This window comes from Ovis canadensis, chromosome 8, assembly GCF_042477335.2.
Source record: "Ovis canadensis isolate MfBH-ARS-UI-01 breed Bighorn chromosome 8, ARS-UI_OviCan_v2, whole genome shotgun sequence".
Taxonomy (NCBI): Eukaryota; Metazoa; Chordata; class Mammalia; order Artiodactyla; family Bovidae; genus Ovis; species Ovis canadensis.
This window is the reverse complement of record NC_091252.1, coordinates 93,526,061-93,541,726: the sequence shown is the minus strand read 5'-3', so window position 1 is coordinate 93,541,726 and position 15,666 is coordinate 93,526,061. Positions and strand designations below refer to the sequence as shown.

At 47.2% G+C, this 15,666-nt stretch overlaps 1 protein-coding gene across 4 annotated transcripts in view; it reads right to left on the bottom strand.

Annotated features, from left to right (window-relative positions):
• The window catches only part of ZDHHC14 (zinc finger DHHC-type palmitoyltransferase 14), a 289,684-nt gene that overhangs the window by 40,540 nt on the left and 233,478 nt on the right, over positions 1 to 15,666 (bottom strand). For all 4 annotated transcript variants that reach the window (XM_069598801.1, XM_069598803.1, XM_069598802.1 and 1 more), the window contains exon 4: positions 826 to 963. In XM_069598801.1, coding sequence (XP_069454902.1) covers positions 826 to 963 — 138 coding nt within the window. The remainder of the gene's footprint in view (positions 1 to 825; positions 964 to 15,666) is intronic.

Sequence of the window (15,666 nt, the reverse complement as noted above, 5' to 3'; positions counted from 1 at the left end):
TACTTCCAGAAACATTCCAGAGAGAGGCTCTGGACTTGCTAATGGATGGTTGTACTTCAGGAATATGGACAGAGGCGATGCTGGTCTTTAATGTTGCTAATGGAGCTGTAATGGAAGTTTAAAGGCTCACCTTTACAGGTCAAAGCCAAGTGGCTTCCTTCTCATCACACCCCTATTATAGGAAAGTGAGTTCAAAGTTATGACCTTTGAAAAGGGAGTGAAAAATGCCATCTGTTAAGGCAAATACATATTAAAATCACCTATATCCCAATTTCATTTTTAATAAAGTTGCTTCCTTCATAGCTTGCCAATGTTCTGGCAGATAATTAAACATCTTATCAAATGTGTATCTCACATTTATAGATTTGTGTGTAAGAAAGCTCAGTCTTTATCCCCCATTTTTTTTTTTTAGGGAGGGTAACAATTCCTGCTTAAGTAGATTCACATTTTAAAAAAAGGTTCTGTTTTTCAGTGGGTATCATGACAACACATTATCCTCTGGGAAAATGTGGGGATGGTTCCTCCTGGGGATCCCTCAAGTGGAAGAGAAAGTGAAGTTACAAGGTTGGAACAGGGACCACGTGTCAAGGAGAAAGTCTTGTAAGTGAAAGAGTCTGATCCCTTAGGAAGATGGGGGTAGGAGGGAAGGGGAGGGAGGGGAGAAACGGAAAGGAGGGGGGCGGCTGGAAGGGAGGAGGGGGCAGGGAGAAGGACAAAGAAAAGAGAGAGCCTGGAATGACCAAAAATCTTAAATCAAAATTAAATCAGAAAACTGAAGTCAGGCAAATGGTTACATACGTAATCTGATTTCGCCAGCATACTTACGAAGGATGACGTGGGTGATAACGAATGCAAATATAAAGACTGTCAGAAAAGACAGAGATAAAATAAACATATAAAAAAATCTGTAGTTTCTTTTCCCCACACAGTTGCCTACCCAGGGACAGTGGTGATCAAATCGTTCTGAAATGAGAGGCAGAAAGAAAAAAAACAAACAGAAAATCAATTAATAGAATGTTTTTTGACTTGAGGGAGCTCCCCCTCCCATTCTCTGATAACATAATAAAGCATTCTCTGCTTGTATTTCCAAATGCACTGCTCAGAGAAACGCGCAACGTTAAGACACATCAAGAAAGCAATAATTCTTTCAACGGAACTTAGCTGTTTTGAAAAAACAAAGGATGTGCATTCTATTTTTATTACAATAGAAAACTCAAAGATTTCCCTCTTTTGTACAAGAAAGCTCTTTGGTTCATAGAATAATCTTCCTTTAAGATGGTAACAACACTTCTGATGGTAACTGCTGGGCTGCGTGGGGCTGGGGCTCTGCCTTTCACGGTGTGTGGTGCTGAGCGACCATCTCTTATGGTAAGTGGCCGAGAGAGAGGTCACTAGGAGCCTAGGACAGGACAGAGGGACAATCCCGGTTCTCCCATTCCAGCTACTGCTGTTTTCCAAGAAATGTCTCTGCCATTTCACTAGTCATAAAAAAATTTATATCTATGATCTTCAAATAATGTAATACACCTGATCTTGTAGTCCCACAACTCCCGGCTTCCTTACCTGTCAAACAAGGATACCATATAGAGTCCTGTGGGGCCAAATACTCTCTGGGAAAGCATTTTTAAAAGAACCAGCATGTGGTGCTTTATAGCTTGTGAAGAGATGTCACATACACCCATCCATTTGACCCTGAAACATTCCTATGAGGATAATGATGCTGCTACCCTATTTTACAGATGAGCAAACTGCGGTTTAGGAGGGAAGCTGCCTGCAGGGTCTGTACAGCCCAGAGGCAGTGGAACTAGGGTTGAGGTCAGGTCTTTTTCAGGACTCATCCCGTCTTGCCAATGCCCAAGCTGCATCGAGCATTTGGAAAAGAGCGCTACTTTGGGCGTTTTTATCCTGTTATCCCAAACCTGTGTCCTCCCACCTTGGGGATTTCACCAGTCTGTAAGGCGTTTGCGATTCGCTCTTCCTCTTCTAAATAATGGCTGAGTGCTGCTCTACTTTTCAGCTGATCTTCTACTCAAAAGGCCTATCCAGGGTGTCTGACGCAGCCACTCGCAGCAGACCACCTGCCACGGGAAAAATGCTAAGCTTTTCACTTGGACTCTTATCCAAGCTTAGCTTTTACCCAAATCTCACACCTCTCTATGTGTACTTTGAAAAGATACAGAGAAGGCTGTGAGGTGGGACTATGTAAATTAACATTATAAAGTTATGCGAGGCAGGGTTTCCTTCCTTTCCGGTCACCTATCATAAATCACTCATCTCATATTTTATGTTCAGTGCAAGCCTGTGTGTGTTAGTCACTCAATCCTGTCTGACTCTTTGCAACCCCACAGACTGTCTGTCTGTAGGATTTCCCAGGCAAGAATAGTGGAGTGGGTTGCCCTTCCCTTCTCCAGGGGATCTTCCCAACCCAGGGATCGAACCTGGGTCTCCTGCACTGCAGGCAGATTCTTTACTGCTGCGCCACCTGGGAAGCCCAGTGCAAGCTTACTTCTTGAAAAGGTCATGAAGATGCTTGGAGACCATGGTGGCAGAGGAACGGTAAGAGTCATCGTTGTCTGCACGCAAAAAAAGCAAGCAGCAGCTGGTCACCCCGAGAGAAATCTCAAAGCTCACCAGCCTGGTGACAACTCAATGGCCTGTAAGATGCTGACACTGAAAGGAAAGCAACTCCTACGGTGTGTCTGTGTGAGTCACAGGTCAACATGTAGTCAACCCCACACAGCTGGAAAAGTTACAGTGAAAAGTGAAAGTCACTCAATCATGTCCGACTCTTTGCAACCCCATGAAGTATATATGGTTCATGGAATTCTCCAGGACAGAAAACTGGAATGGGCAGCCTTTCCCTTCTCCAGGGGATCTTCCCAACCCAGGGATCAAACCCAGGTCTCCCGCATTGCAGGCAGATTCTTTACCAGCTGAGCCACAACGGAAGCCCAAACCTTGCATAAAACAACCTCATTTCCCCAAGTCAGTGATCTACATGGGCTATACACTGGAAAAGTCTATACAGAACATGCAGAAAGAGAAAAGAAATTGGGATCAACCAAATTTTCCTAAGACTCTGAGGCTGTCATTTGAGAAACCTCTTTTCTGCTTAATACACACCTATGGAAGATGAAACTAAGACGTGGAGGCTGGGGACACAGAAGGCCAGGTCAGGGTGGGACCTCTGGTTCCAGCTGTGAAAGCTGATCTCCAGATGCCAAGTGAGTGGTGGACGAGCCTGCCCACTATATCGAGAGTTGCCCACCAGCAGAGGAGACATCAGAGCTGGGGAGGCAGAATTAACACGATGGATGCCCCCACTCCAAGTACCAAGGTCTTAATGGGGCACCGTGATCATTTCTATGGGGGCAGGGGGTAGGTGTATTCTTAGCTTAGAAAGCTCACCGTGAGCTAAGCTAACGCACTTTCCTGAGGGAGGCAGAGCTGCTAGGGGAGGAAAGCAACAGATGATGCACACGAAACCCCTGGGCACCGGGTCTGGGGGCTTCGGAGGAGACGAGCAATCTCTCAGGGTGGGTGTGGCTCTCCAGCAGCCCTCAGTGGAAGCAATTTCCATTTGGAAACTTGCCTTATTGAAAACCCTTTTCTTGGCTGACAAAATCCTGCTAACAGTGTAGGCTTGCTGAGAAAGACTTTGATTTAATGCTTTTCATGGTCCCCTTTGTGACTGTTGGATACCTGGTGGTAAGCGAGCCTGGTGGGTCAGTCAGTAAAGCGTCTGCCTGCAAAGCGGGAGACTCGGGTTCCATCCCTGAGTCGGGAAGATCCCCTGGAGAAGGCAATGGCAACCCACTCCAGTGTTCTTGCCTGGAGAATTCCATGGACAGAGGAGCCTGGTGGGCTACAATGCATGGGGTCACAAAGAGTCAGACACGACCGAGTGATGCACACACACACACACAAATGAGCCTGAGAGCTGGGCGTGCATCTCTGTGGAAGGAGGATGCTCAGAACCCAGGGCCACCTCCCAGTATCCTCTAACCCCAAACTCTGGTGCCCTCCTCCCTCCTCTTGATTTCAAGGGTGTCAGAGCCTCCCTCACCCCAGGCTATGCCTGCACCTCTTCTTTTCTTGCAGACTCTCTGTCTCACCCAGTAATCTCCTTATTCCCCCCCAGGTTCAAATGTCAGCTCTACACCGATGATGCCAAAACAGCCACTGCCGCCTTCACCCACCTTATCTAAAAATCACCTTATTTATTTTTACTTGCTTTTGTCCGCTGACTCTACTCTGAGCCTTTAGTAAATGTTTTTCAAGGACTGACTAAGCCCCCACGCTACCCCAAGGACATCCCCATGAGCAAGCACACTGCCCAGGGTGGCAGGGCTATCGGCAGCCAGGCTGGCGGGCTCTAGCTGCGTCCAGAACCCTCGCCCGCCAGCCCCCACTGCCTGGGGGAAGTGTCCCCGCGAGCCCCGCACTGTATCAGGCAACCTACAACAGCGTATCCAACACGCCCTGGCTTCCAGGGGTTCCTTGTCTCATTGGTGAGGATGCTTCAGCACCCAGACCCCAAGAACGAATGTCTAACAGAGGGACATCGAATACGGTGATTTCCGTCTGCTCGCGACGCTGGCCGCACACAGCATCCTTCCTGAGGGGCTGAGGGCAAGAAATGGAGTGGCAGGAGCTCAGCCTGGGTGGGCCGACACACGCTGACTCCCAGGGCCTGAGTGAGGCAGGGCTGGCCGGGCCAGGACACCTGGGGAGGGGGCACTGCTGGCAACGTGGTGGCGTGCAGCCACAGCATCTGAGACTCCTCAGGCAACCATCATTAGAGGGCAGACTGCCATTTTCCGTGTGGGAAGACTGACTGGTGTCCTATGCCCTGGGGGTGAGGTGGGCGTGTGTGATGTCCTAACCCATCGTGCCCGACTCTTTGCGACCCCGTGGACAGTGGCCCGCCAGCCTCCTTTGTCCATTGGATTTCCCAGGCAAGAATAGGGGAGTGGGTTGCCATGCCCTTCTCCAGGGGATCTTCCCCCCCAGGGATCGAACTCGCATCTCCTTCATCTCCAGCACTGGCAGGTGGCTTCTTTACCCCTGAGCCACCAGGGAAGCTCCGTGGATGAGATGAAGGCTCTTTTTTTTATTTAAAAAAAAAAAAAACACTTTAAACTTGTTACTCTGAGGTCTGGATCCTGCCAGAAGGGTGTGGTTTCTGCCCTTGCAGCCTCTGTGGAGGGTTCCCTTAATCGAATGAGGAGCCCTTCCCGAAGCTAGGCTGTTGCAGGTGGTGGGGGTGTCTGTGCTCGGCTGTGCTGAATGGAGGGACAGAGCCTCAGGGCAAGAGGAAAGGAACATGGAGCACAGGGTGGCGTGGGCCAAACCTAGAAATTTCTCTAAAATAACGTGAGGTTGGAGGCAGCCAGCTGGAGCACCCTGCGCACACCTCGGTGGGCATCACGCTCCCTGGCGTGGTTTCTGGGCTTCTTTCCTCTCCTTTCCCAGGTGAAGCCTTGAGGTGAGAAGCCATGTCTAGTCCCCTAACAGCTCCAGTACCTGAGTGCCTGGCATGAAGCACACACCCGACAGACACGCGCTGAGCACAGGAAGAAATGCCTTTAACTGCCTTTGGCAGTTTCCTCTGTGATCACTATTTCTGGCCGCCAGGTGCAGAGACTGGAATATTCTGATGGAAGATGAGATTTCCAGGTGGTGCCAGTAGTAGAGAATCCACCTGCCAATGCAGGAGCCTCAGGAGACCCAAGTTCGATCCCTGGGTGGGAAAGATCCCCTGGAGAAGGGAATGGCAACCCACTCCAGTATTCTTGCCTGAAGAATCCCATGGACAGAGGAGCCTGGTGGGCTACAGTCCATGGGGTCGCAAAGAGTTGGACACGGCTAAGCACACATGCACACAGGCAACCACAGGAAAGGGCAGGGGACTAGGAAATCTGAAGATGTTCAGAGAAGTCTGAGAGCTGGAAGATGCTGATGGAAGCAGAAAAGAACTGATGGGACGGTTATTAGTGTGAATAAGCTCTCGCAGAAGCAGGCTCTGTCCGGTCTGGCAATGGTGGGAAGCAGAGGTGAGTTTATTAGAAACCTCTGTAGGGTGCTTGGGGCTATTGGGAGACTCTGAGGCTTCAGCTAGAATTCTAAGCCAGGAGGAATTCCAGGCAACTTCAGAGTTACCAGATCCTAAGTGGAGAAAGGAGATTCCATTAAAATGGCCAGTGGGAACATAGCTCAGGTGGAATTATGATCCTATCTTGGGAACCCCAAACTCTAGATACTAATACTAATGAACAGAACATTATCAATGATGATTAACCCTACCTTTCACTGAGTGCCATTCATTTATCCAGCCCCACGAGGTAGGTGCTATCCCCACACTTTTCAGAGGAGGGCGCTATTGAGCCAACTGAGGACCAGCAGGGGCTGAGCTGAGGGACTAGGCCACTCTGACTAAAGGAAGATTTGATTTTCCAAAGAGATGGAACATGGAAAAGAGGCCTTAAAAATAAGGAGAAATGGAGACATATTAAAACTGGACAGAGGTAGAAAAATGCACTGAAGTATTAAGGGAAGCATATTTGCAAAAGCTGTGTTTGAAGGTTGCCAGTTAAAGGAATAAAAGTGTTTGAAAATGTTAAGAATTTGAAATCTCCCAGAAGTCAGGCCCCCAAGAGATAAATAAAGTCATATCCTCAGGCCAAGCAGTTCTGAGTTTTCCATAGTAGCGGTCCTGGGCTCCATGGACCGCATCTCGAGAATAGTCCTCCCAACTTCTCTCTCTGAGGGTGTCTTGAGAATCATGTGAAACCTGCGATGTAAAACTTCTCATTTAAATGTCAATTACATTTAAATTAAGTTAAATATTTTTAAAGGTATGAAGTGGAAAATTACTTTTCCTTGAAAACCAGGATTTTTTTTTTCCCTCCATAATTAGAAAAATGTTGTCTCATGAGGTATCTTTTTGGTCTTTTGTCTCATGAGGTATGCTTTTTGCATGATGAATGCTGAGATCTAGTGGTACATATTATTACCAGGCCTTTACTGTTCCCAGGTAATTCAAAGAATTATATAATAGAAACATTTAAATATGAAGCTAAAGTATTAGAGGAACACATTCTTAGACACGAAATAATTCATGCTGTTCTAAATCTTTTGGTAAAATCTAATAATAGCCTTGCCACTGTGTTTAATGACTGGTGAGTTTTCTGGAAAGCAACCTCACCTGCTTACCCCATCTCCTCCTCCTCCTCTCACTTTTATCCAAACTTTCTTGAGTCCTTGCTACCTGCCAGGCACTGTGTTAAGTATTTCCCATGTATGGCATCACTTAATTCTCACAAAACCTGGTGAGGTCAGTTCTATTGTGCCCGTCGTACAGAAGAGGAACGTGCAGACGGAGGAGCTGGCGTGGGAACCCAGGTGAACACTTAACCACCTGTTCCTGCCTCCCATGCCAGTTCTCTGCGGGTCACTGTGCCAGGTGAGCCTGAGGACCCGGCCCCTTCCTCCTGGGGCAGCCCACTTGGGCCCCTGCAGCTCCAGGCACCGAACATCGGCAGGAATGCGAACACAAGCGGACCGCAGGCACGCCAGGACTGGTAGTTGTGCCAGGGGCCCCGTGGTCTTCTTCTGGTTCAGGGCATCTATGCTTTGGGGGACATGAAGACCTAGCTCATATCTGGGGGGCCCACTCTCAACCGAGAAGTGCTCTAACGTGTGAAAAAATGACCTCATTCTCAGCAAATCGAACATCAGAAGAACTGAACTTCTTATGGAGATGTCCAGATTTGACAAACCTACTTGGCAAACATTGTTTATTGAGATGGTGGCCCTTGGGTGCTATCTGGGGCAAAGCGATGTATCAGGGAAGATTTCTTACCTCCTTCCCTCTCACTGCTTCTCAGCCCCTTTCCTGAAAACGAGTTCTATCTGTTTAACTTTACAGAGGAATAAAATCAAGGAATCATATTAGCTGCAACTTCTCACCAGCTATCCATTATACACACGCACGCTCAGTCACTTCAGTTGTGCTCAACTCTTGGCAACCCTATGGAGTGCAGCCCGCCAGGCTCCTCTGTCTATGGGATTCTCCAGGCGTGAATACTGGAGTGCCCGCCTTCAGGGGATCATCCCAACCCAGGGATCTTTGGTCTCTTGCTTTGGCAGGCAGATCCTTTTCCACGAGCACCACCCAGGAAGCCCCATGCATTTCACATGAGGTCGTGTACACATATGGATGCGACCTCTTCCATTTGTCCCGCTCTTTCCCTCTCCACCGTGTCCTCAAGTCCACCCTCTACACCTTCATCTCCATTGCTTCCCTGGGCCTCTGTGATGACCTAGAGAGGTGGGAGGAAGAAGCCTCATGAGGGAGGGGATGTAATTATGGTTGATTCGAGCTGTTGTACAGCAGAAAGCAACATGACATTGTAAAAATTAAAAAACAAGCAGATGAAAAAAAAAGAAATTTTATTAACTAACTCTGTGGGGCTGAATGTATTAATACATCTCTTGTACATGAGGACTTAAGTTTCTTTACATGTAAAAAGTTGGATGAAATAAACTTCAAGACCCCTTTGAGATGTATAATTAAATGTAAAGGGACTGTGTTTTATCTGTACCTGTATGGATTCTTCTGGTCCTGAGTCCTTACCAATGTCCCACAAATTAAGATTCTGCAGGTTTTAGCTCCATTTTTTAAAAAAAAAAAAAAAAACCTCTAATTTTTCAGTGTAAAACCAGTTAGTAACTGCATAACTGTTGTAACCTTTACATTACAATTTAACATAACCTTGGCCTGTACCCCCCGCCCCATCCCAACCCACATGGTTTCATTTGCCTCCGCCCTGGCTTTGCCACAACCTGGCACAGTGCTGAGCATCTTTGGACAGCAAAAGAGGGGGCTTGACCAACCGACAATGCCTCAAAAGGGCAACTTTATACATTTATTTCCTCAAAATGTCTAGGTTTGTTTAACATGTGTTTTCAGCTCCTGCTTCCAGTGTTGAGGAAATTCTGGACTTCTAGGAGGAGAGACAAGCAGGCATGGGAGATGCACTTTGAAGCAACTTATACCCTGAGATAGATCTGCTGATCAGAAGACCCTCAGGTGCCCAGCCCTCCCAGAGTCAAGGATTCCTGCGGCTCAGGCTGGCTCTCTGTGGACAAGCACTGGCTTCCCCACTGTGGATACAGAACAGAAGCTAGAGAGAACAGAGCTAGACACAGATGGGCAGAAGGGGAGTGTGATGCTCAGAAGTCATCCGTAGGGCTTTCCCAAACCCTTGGAGCATGCTGACTCTGCCCAGGCCTTCCACCCTCTGGAATACCTGCTTCTCCAGCTGCCTGGGGGGCAATTCGGGACATGTGTCTGGGATTCCACAATCCCCGTGTCCTTTCGGTTCAAGCTTTGGTGATTCGCTGCAAACATCCAGGTGTGGCAGGGTGCGGCTGGGAGTGGATAAACCCCAGCCCTTCCTCGAGCACACGGGCACTAGCTGAGGGTGCACCCTGGCGCCTTTACGCTTCTCACTGATGTATTTTCCGTGGGTGAGTTCACACCCTTTCCAGCTGCCCGCTGGACATTTCCACCTAATCGTCCATAGGCACCTCTCACTCAGCGGGCCCTCAGCTGTGTTCATTAAGCCTCCCTGCTCCTTGCTAACCTGCCTTTTCTTAGTAATCGGCGGCCCCATGCATCCAGCTGCCCAAGGTAGACAACGCATTCATTTCCGCCCTTGGCTCACACCCCTCGCGTCCGGCTGGTCAACAAGATAGTTCATTTTATCGTGTTATTCCTGCCACGTTTTCTGTGCTTCTGCTCCCTGACTCTGAAGGCCACTGCAGCCGTAGGCCCTGTCGCCTCTTTCATGAGCCACTGTGAAACCTTCCTGGGCCGCCCAGTCTGTCTGTACTCCACGCTGCTGCTGGAGGGACCGCCAAGCAAATAAGATCAGGGCAGCCCTCTGCCTGTGTTCCAGGGCGGCTCCTGCAGCCCCAGGGGGCTGACGCATCTCCTAATTCAGCTCCTGGGTGCTGGGAGGTCCACCTTTCCTTCCCCTTCAACTAGAGCAGACAGACCTGTATCGTATCTGCTTTCTGTATTGGCTTCCTCATTATATTCTATTTTCTTTTTACAAAATGTATTTGTTTTAATTGGAGGCTGATTACTTTATTGTGGTGGTTTCTGCCATACAGTGACATGAATCAGCCATGGGTGTACATGCGTCCCTATCCTGAACCCCCTCCCACCTCCCTCCCCATCCCACCCCTCTGGGTTGTCCCAGTGCGCTGGCTTTGAGTGTCCTGTTAAAATGTTCATTTATTATTTATTTATTTGGCTGCACTGGGTCTTAGTTGCAGCAGGTGAGATCTTAGTTCCCTGACCAGGTGTTGAACCCGGGCACCCTGTATTGGGAGCCACAGGACCCCCAGGGAAGTCCTCCATTTTCTAAAATGATCCACTATTTACAACCACTAAAAAAAAAAAAAGTAACAATCAGCTAGCAAATGGTTACTGAGTTGTTCTAAGCAGTCCCAAGTTAAGTTTCCAGTATTCCTGATATTGTATTCCAGGCCTCATGGTATCCCACTGTTGGTGGTGTGCTATGGAAAAGACATGGGATTCTTAAGGTAATGGATCTCAAACCCAGGCAGGTTTCTGGGCTTCTGCCATCAGATATGCCATTAAAGGTTCTTTTCCACTCAAACATTAGGGTTGTGTGGCTAAATAAAACCTGTCAAGAACTGAAGTCAGTTGTGCCCACTCTACACAAAATTAGGACATGCTGGCAGGCCTCTGCAGTAGAAACTCTACATGTAATTCATAAGAACTGGCCCTCTTATAGACCCAGCTTAGGCCCAGAGCTGACCGGTGACCCTAAAACACTCAGAGACTTCGGAGTACCACATAATCACCCCCACCACCAGAACTGGGTCAGCAGACTTCTTAGACTCTAAATATTGTGCTGTTTTCTTGTTTGTTGCGGTTGTTTGTACAAACCATGCCAGCCCTTTACTGAGTCACCACGCTCTAGTCAGCGGGTCCTTAATTACCTTTCTAAACACAGGCACGCAAAAGAACAGGTCAAAGAGTCTAACTGCCAGGACTGGCTGTGGGGGTCCACTGCAACAGGAACTATAAGGCATTTTGTTGAAAAATTACTCAGAATTTCAAGACGGCAAGAGCAGAACATGAAATCCGCTTTGGATCCCCATACCAACCTGTTAACTATTAATATTTATGGCCTGGAAATGTGGCTTTTCTAATTTGTGACAGATGACTGTCTAGAGATTCCACTGGGTTGCCCAAAAGGACTTAGAGAGGGCTGCTAAGAGCCAAGTTCAGGGAGGAAGTTGTGATTAATGAGGAGTTAATGGACCTCCCTGGTGGTCCAGTGGTTAAGAATCCGCCTGCCAATGCAGGGGACACAGGTTCAATGCCTGCTCCAGGAAGCTCCCACGTGGGCCCATGTGCCACAGCTACTAAGCCTACACACAGAGCCTGCACTCCCCAACAAGAGAGAAGAGCAAGAAAGAAATTGAGAAAGTGAAGTCGCTCAGTCGTGTCTGACTCTTTGCGACCCCATGGACTGTAGCCTACCAGGCTCCTCCATCCGTATGATTTTCCAGGCAAGAGTACTGGAGTGGGGTGCCATGTCCTTCTCCAGGGGCTCTTCCCGAGCCAGGAATCGAGCCCAGGTCTCCTGCGCTGCAGGCGGACGCTTTACCGTCTGAGCTACGAGGGAAGCCCAACAAGAGGAGCCCCCACAATGAGAAGGCCAAGCGCCGCAACTGGAAGAGCAGCCCCTACTTGCTGCAACTCGAGAAAACCTTCGTGCATGAAGGAAGGCCCAGCACAGCCAAAAACAAAACAGAAAAACTTTAAATTAGGAGTCAAGCTTAGCAATAGGCTAATATCTCCGTTCCACATAGAGAAACGTAGGGGCAAGCAGCAAAAGCCTCCTGGCTGATACTCGCTAGAGCTACCAAGCTCCCATCCCCTGGTGGGGCGGGGAGGGGGCTCACAGGGTTCTGCCAGCCCGGGGGAGGTGCGATGGGATGAGACTGAGGAAGGGGGACCATGTGAAGGAGCACGCGTGGTGCGGAGCAGCAAGTGTTAACCCTGCCCATCCTCGCGTGTGCTGTCCCTCACAAATACCAGGAGCTCTGTTTTTAACCTCGAGAGCACCAATTCTTCTATTTTTTTATTTCCTAATGCTTTGAAAGATCTAATGAAAACCAGGGTCCCTGCCACCCTCATGGACTCACAGCCAGCCTTTTACATACAACTTCCTGCAGCCTATTCTTAGTTAATAGTGGACCTATTGGTTTAGTTTGCTGAGACTGAAGTGACTCATTTTGACAATCGATTTTCTAAGTTCAGTTGTTCTAAGAAGGTGGACAGGCAGGTACCTACCTTTGACTGGCTTTGCTAAAAGTGCCATTCTCAGGTCCTGAAGGGACACACCCAAAACCCCAGCCCTCTTGGGGATGGCACTCAGCTCGCCCCGGATAAGCACCACAGGCCATCGGGCACAGTTCAAGAGCTGCTTTACGTACAGGAAAGGCCTATGTTTATTTGGGGTTTTCCAAGCTAAGGGCTGTGATCAAGTAGTGGGTCATAACATTAATGCAGTTGGTCTAAATTAACTTTTTTAGCAATGAAAAAAGAATAAAACAGAAAATATCAAGGCATTTCATATACTCAAGTTCTGTTTCATTAAACTATCTGAGTATTTGTGTACATTGAGTTCCCATGTAAAATGCATTCCTTACTGTGAGTTGCAGGGGGTAACAAGTTTGAAAACTATTGATTTATTCAAATTTGTAGCTGGCACCTAACAGGCCCTCAAACATTTGTTGAGTAAATAAACACATATGTATATTATACCACTTCCCTTGTGTGGCTCAGCTGGTAAAGAATCCGCCTGCAACATGGGAGACCTGAGTTCGATCCCTGGGTTGGGAAGATCTCTTGGAGAAGGGAAGGGCTACCCACTCCGGTATTCTGGCCTGGAGAATTCTATGGACTGTAGAGTCCACGGGGTCGCAGAGAGTCTGACATGACGGCGCCTTTCACTTCACTTCATATATTATACCTGTAACGGAGCCTAAATACATCGTGAGTCATTTAAAACTGTCATTTCCACCCTCCCACAGGGGTATCAGGGTCCCTGATCGGACTTACATCTCTTTTTTCTTGGTGTTTAAAATTTTTCGTTTGTACTGCTGGGAGGTCTTGAGGGTATAAGAAATGAGTTTTGTTTACCTTAGACTTGGGGGAAAGAAACTTTCTTGTTTCAGTGGAGAACAGTAGCCTAGTCATTGAGCTAAAAAAATAACAGGCTTTTCTCTTTTTAAAGAGAGAATGGTACTGTGGAGAGGTGAAGCAGAAGGCAGGGGAGTATCCAGCTTTCCTTTCCTCCTTCCTCCCTCCCTTTTATCCTTCCCTCCTTCCTTCAGTTCGGTTCAATTCAGTTCAGTCCCTCAGTCATGACTGACTCTTTGTGACCCGTGGACTGCGGCACACCAGGCTTCTCTGAGAGCTTGCTCAAATTCATGTCCCTCAAGTTGGTGATGCCATCCAACCATCTCATCCTCTGTTGTCCCCTTCTCCTCCTGTCTTCAATCTTTCCCAGCATCAGGGTCTTTTCAAATGAGTCAGTTCTTTGCATCAGGTGGGCAAAGGATTGGAGCTTCAGCTTGAGCATCAGTCCTTCCAAAGAACATTTAGGACTGATTTCCTCTAGGATGGACTGGCTGGATCTCCTTGCAGTCCAAGGGATTCTGAAGAGTCTTCTTCAACACCAGTTCAAAAACATCAATTCTTCAGTGCTCAGCTTTCGTTATGGTCCAACTCTCACATCCATACATGACTAGTGGAAAAACCATAGTTGACTAGATGGACCTTTGTTGGCAAAGTAATGTCTCTGCTTTTTAATATGCTATCTAGGTTGGTCATAGCTTTTCTTCCAAGGAGCATGCGTCTTTTAATTTCATGGCTGCAGTCACCATCTGCAGTGATTTTGGAGCCCAAGAAAATAACGTCTCTCACTGTTTCCATTGTTTCCCCATCTATTTGCCATGAAGTGACAGGACTGGATACCATGATCTTCGTTTTTTGAATGTTGAGTATGAAGCCAGCTTTTTCACTCTTCTCTTTTAGCTTCATCAAGAGGCTCTTTAGTTCTCCTTCACTTTCTGCCATAAGGGTGGTGTCATCTGCCTATCTGAGGTTATTGAGATTTCCTCCCAGCAATCTTGATTCCAGCTTGTGCTTTATCCAGCCCAGCATTTCTCATGATGTACTCTGCATAGAAGTTAAATAAGCAGGGTGACAATGTACAGCCTTGTTTTACTCCTTTCCCAATTTGGAACCAGTCCTTTGTTCCATGTTTGGTTCTAACTGTTGCTTCTTGACCTGCATACAGGTTTTGAAGGAGGCAGGTAAGGTGGTCTGGTATTCCCATCTCTTTAAGAACGTTCCACAGTTTGTTGTGATCCACACAGTCAAAGGCTTTGGCCTAGTCAATAAAGCAGAAGTAGGTGTTTTTCTGGAACTCTCTTGCTTTTTCTATGATCCAACAGATGCTGGCAACTTGATCTCTGGTTCCTCTGCCTTTTCTAAATCCATGTTGAATGTCAAGAAGTTCTGGGTTCATGTACTGTTGAAGCCTAGCTTGGAGAATTTTGAGCATTAGTTTGCTGGCATGTGAGATGAGTGCAATTGTGTGGTAGTTTGAATATTCTTTGGCATTGCCTTTCTTTGGGGTTGGAATAAAAACCCACCTTTTCCAGTCTTGTGGCCACTGCTGAGTTTTCCAAATTTGCTGGCATATTGAATGCAGCACTTTCATAGCATCTTTTAGGATTTGAAATAGCTCAAATGGAATTCCATCACCTCCACTAGCTTTGTTCGTAGTGATGCTTCCTAAGCTCCACTTGACTTGTGTTCCAGGATATCTAGCTCTAGGTGAGTGATCACACGATCATGATTATCTGGGTCATGAAGATCTTTTTTGTACAGTTCTCCTGTGTATTTTTGCCACCTCTTCTTAATATCTTCTGCTTCTCTTAGGTCCATATCATTTCTGTCCTTTAGTGTCCATCTTTGCATGAAAAGTTCCCTTGGTATCTCTAATTTTCTTGAAGAGATCTCTAGTGTTTCCTGTTCTATTGTTTTCCTCTATTTCTTTGCATTGATCACTGAGGAAGGGGTTTTTTTTTTTTTTTTAATCTCTTCTTGCTATTCTTTGGAACTCTGCATTCAGATGGATATATCGTTCCTTTTTTCCTTTGCCTTTTGCCTCTCTTTTCACAGCTATTTGTAAGGCCTCTTCAGACAACCATTTTGCCATTTTGCATTCCTTTTTCTTGGAGATAGTTTTAATCACCACCATACAATGTCACAAACCTCCACCCATAGTTCTTCAGGCACTCTGTCTATCAGATCTAATCCCTTGAATCTATTTGTCATGTCCACTGTAAGGGATTTGATTTAGGTCATACCTGAATGGTCTAGTGGTTTTCCCTACTTTCTTCAATTTCAGTCTGAATTTGGCAATAAGGAGTTCAGGATCTGAGCCACAGTCAGCTCCCGGTCTTATTTTTGCTGACTGTATAGAGCTTCTCCATCTTTGGCTGCAAAGAATATAATCAATCTGATTTCAGTATTGACCA